This window comes from Pseudopodoces humilis, chromosome 4 (genome assembly GCF_049639895.1).
Source record: "Pseudopodoces humilis isolate 2021_Gansu_Grassland_sample_001 chromosome 4, ASM4963989v1, whole genome shotgun sequence".
Lineage (NCBI taxonomy): Eukaryota > Metazoa > Chordata > Aves > Passeriformes > Paridae > Pseudopodoces > Pseudopodoces humilis.
Window position 1 is genome coordinate 53,755,327 of NC_142203.1, and position 3,419 is coordinate 53,758,745.

At 39.3% G+C, this 3,419-nt stretch overlaps 1 protein-coding gene across 1 annotated transcript; it reads left to right on the top strand.

Annotated features, from left to right (window-relative positions):
• Positions 1-327: 327 nt before the first annotated feature.
• S100Z (S100 calcium binding protein Z) lies at positions 328-2,695 on the top strand. Its single transcript, XM_005532513.3, has 3 exons — positions 328-409; positions 1,230-1,387; positions 2,537-2,695. Exons 1-3 carry the CDS (start codon positions 328-330, stop codon positions 2,693-2,695), a joined length of 399 nt encoding a protein of 132 aa, XP_005532570.2.
• The last annotated feature ends 724 nt before the right edge of the window (positions 2,696-3,419 follow it).

A 3,419-nucleotide genomic window follows, 5' to 3' on the forward strand; every position in this document is an offset into this window, starting at 1 on the left:
GACAGATTAGAAAATGTTCCTTTAAAAATGGTGGAGAGTTGTATTATATTGACTTGGTGATTGTTAGCATTTTCTAATTTTGACCTTCAAGGCCCGAATGGGCATATTTGTAAAACAGCAAATGATAAAAAGTATTCCATGTGCTCCAAATGCAGCCTTTACTCTGCCTGGTGAATATTTTAGTGACCCAGTTACAGCAAGAGGCTTTTATTGAACAGAGTAGGCAAATGCAGAGGGAAACAGAAGACCCGTCATCCCTGTGACAATTATACGTCTGTCTCTATTTGTGTAATCCACCCTCTCAGCCTGATAAGCAAGAGCCTGTGCATGGGTTTTGAAAGGAAGGTGACCATCACCTTCTGTGATCTGGGTATTTTCTTGCATACACCTCCACTAGTCTGTAAAGCAGGTAAGTCTTAACCTCAGCATGGTGATATTGTTCAGGACCCCTGTTCTACCCTGAGGTGCATTCTGGCTTTTTAATCTTTCTCTGGGGCTTATTCAACATAAGGTTTTACTTATACTCGATTTCTACTTTCGGTTACTTTTTGAGTCCACTATTCTGCAAGTAATTGCATTTCTCTCTGGTTTTTTGATGTTCTTCCCTGTGTACCTTCTTACTGTATGCTCAATGAAGCAAGCCTTGGGGGTGAACAGATCACACCTGTTTACTACAGGCAATTTATAGGAAAAAGGCTCAGCCCAAGCAAACATGACCGAATAAACTGATGGATGATACTTATCCTTACTATGGGTGATCTTCCTCTGACCACCTTTAAACTGGTGGGGAGCTTTCTGCATAAATGCACTTTCACTTTTGCAGATGGAATTTGTTGAATTCCATTGTTGATGGAATTTCTTGAGAAATTTTTTAAATTATCAGGTAGGAAGGTATGCCTTCAATTTTCCTGTGTTTTCAGGTATGGTACAAAATATTTCCTTTTACAGCAGCTTTATAGAATGGATACACAGTAGATCATTTTCTTAAATAAAAATCCTTTCTTTCCATTTACCTATTTGAATCAATTGCTTATGAGTTCAGGACAATGGGGTTTTTTTATTACAGTCCATCTTTGCTCACACACAGCTAACAGGATGGATCAACTGAAAGCCTAACTTTTCAGTCCTGGTAACAATTTCTGTCTTCAACTGGCCCTCCTTCTCTTCCCAGAGACTAGCCTTTGGTTTGACTCCTGTGCAATGTTAGTGACAATATATTTGCCCCATAGCTCTCCTGCTCACTGCTATGACCAGTCCACTGGAAGATGCAATGGACACCTTAATCAGGATTTTCCATCACTACTCTGGCAAAGAAGGAGACAGATACAAGCTCAGCAAAGGAGAACTCAAGGAGCTTCTCACCAGTGAGCTCACTGACTTCCTTTCAGTAAGATGCAGCTTTTGAACCTCCTGAGTGACTGTATCATGGCTGGGTTAAGCAGCTATCCAAGTTCTTGGATAGGAATAGCACCTCCTTGTGCAAGGCCCATCCTCTCACAGTCTCACAGATAACAGTTCTTTGTGGAGCTGTACAGAAGAATATGATGTCAAATGTCCCATTTGAGAAATATGTTTTCAGAGGGTGGTTGAGCCACAGTACCCTCCCATTTACCGCTGGCAGCAGAGACGGGTACTGGTGCTCTGCAAACTCCACAGTGCTTTTGAGCAGGAGGGCTAGTCCAGCCAAGAAGCAGTAGCAGGATGATTACTAAATAAAGGTCAATTACTTTGTTTTCTTGTTTATTTTTAATAATGGGGCATAGATAAGTCCACTGAATAATTAAATGCAGCAACCAGTTATCATGAGACAGGAAAGTAGCTTGTACATGCTGGCCACACAGTACTGCTGCTTGTGTGTCCTGCAGAGAGGTGCTAAGAAAATCCTTTCAATGATAAGCTGCTGATTTGAGTATCTCTTTGCATGTTTGTTATGTATTACATTACACAGCGTGGATGCCTTTATGGAATCATAAGTTTTTAAAATAATGTTTTTATGTATCCTCTGAATTGTAAAAATTATTGTGGATCCTACGACCGCCAGCAGGATTTACTTTACATTGTATCCATTTCCTTGAATTGGATTTTCTTTCAATCTTGGTTATTGATTTATTGTTATGAGATCTAATGTTCTTGCTCTCACTGAATAGGATGTTTGTTTGCTAACCAGAGATCTGAATGTGATGAATGGATATATAATACGACTACTTATGAGTATTCTGCTGGAAATCTAAGCACTGTTTGTCAAGGGATGATGCAGAGAAATGCACTTTACAGATCCATCTTGAAAAAAGGAATCCATATTCAATATCTCCTAAAATCTATTTGATTCATTTCAGTACCTATTTAGTACCTGTACACCTTATAATGGCTGCACTGTCTTTAGTTTCTGATGTTGTAGTGACTAGAGATGTATTACTGTTCATGTGCATATTTGATGCAGCCTGTACACCAGTCTTGTAACATAGCATTGGTTCCAGGCGTGTCAGAATTGCACATTCAAGATCTACACAGCTAAGTCACTTTTCTTTCTCTTTAGGGCCACAAGGACCCCCTCCTGATTGATAAAATTATGAATGACCTGGACTCCAATAAGGACAATGAAGTGGATTTTAATGAATTTGTCATTCTGGTTGCTGCTTTAACTGTGGCATGTAATGATTTCTTTGAAGAACAGCTAAAGAAAGAGAGATTTTAAAAATCCTCCATGTAATCAATCTCCTGGCCACAAATGTAAGCAAAGCATGCCTAGTTAGGTTGCCCTCATTAGTGTTTAGCGAATGCAAACCATCATTCCTCCAACTGTTACTGCTCTAAGACATTTATGGAGCTAATCAGCAGCTGGTGTAAGCTGGACCATAGCCAGCTTACACTACTTGAGATGTGGCTTTTAATATTTCCAGTCTTTGCACTCCATGCATTTGTAACATGCCTCCATCAGTTGCCCAGGTCAAGGGCTTGGGGTGACAGATCATTTGGCACAAGTTGAGACTTCTATTTCTTCAATGTCAGTGGAAAGTAAAAGGCATGGGAATGTTACTTATATACTTTCTGAATAGAAAAAAATTGGAATGAGACATAACACTTGCAATTTAATTTTCAGTAATTTTATAATAATCTTATTTTGCAGCTCAAAAACAGCAGAATCTTTTTAGCTCAGCTCTGCTTATTCTAAAACCTTTTTTAGCTGCTGCTCTCCACACTCGTATTTCAGATGTGGTCACAGCTGTCTCTTGCTGCTGAAGCATACAATACTGCTTGTCATTGTTATGGGTTCATTTCCTCCATGTCTCCAGCTTCAATTTTGTTCTGCTGGCATTGCTGCATCCCAGTAGTCAACCTCTTCACTTGGCACAAATGAATTTATTCGTATCATAAATTATTCAGATGCATAGAAGATTTAGTCAGCAAATTGTTTGGAG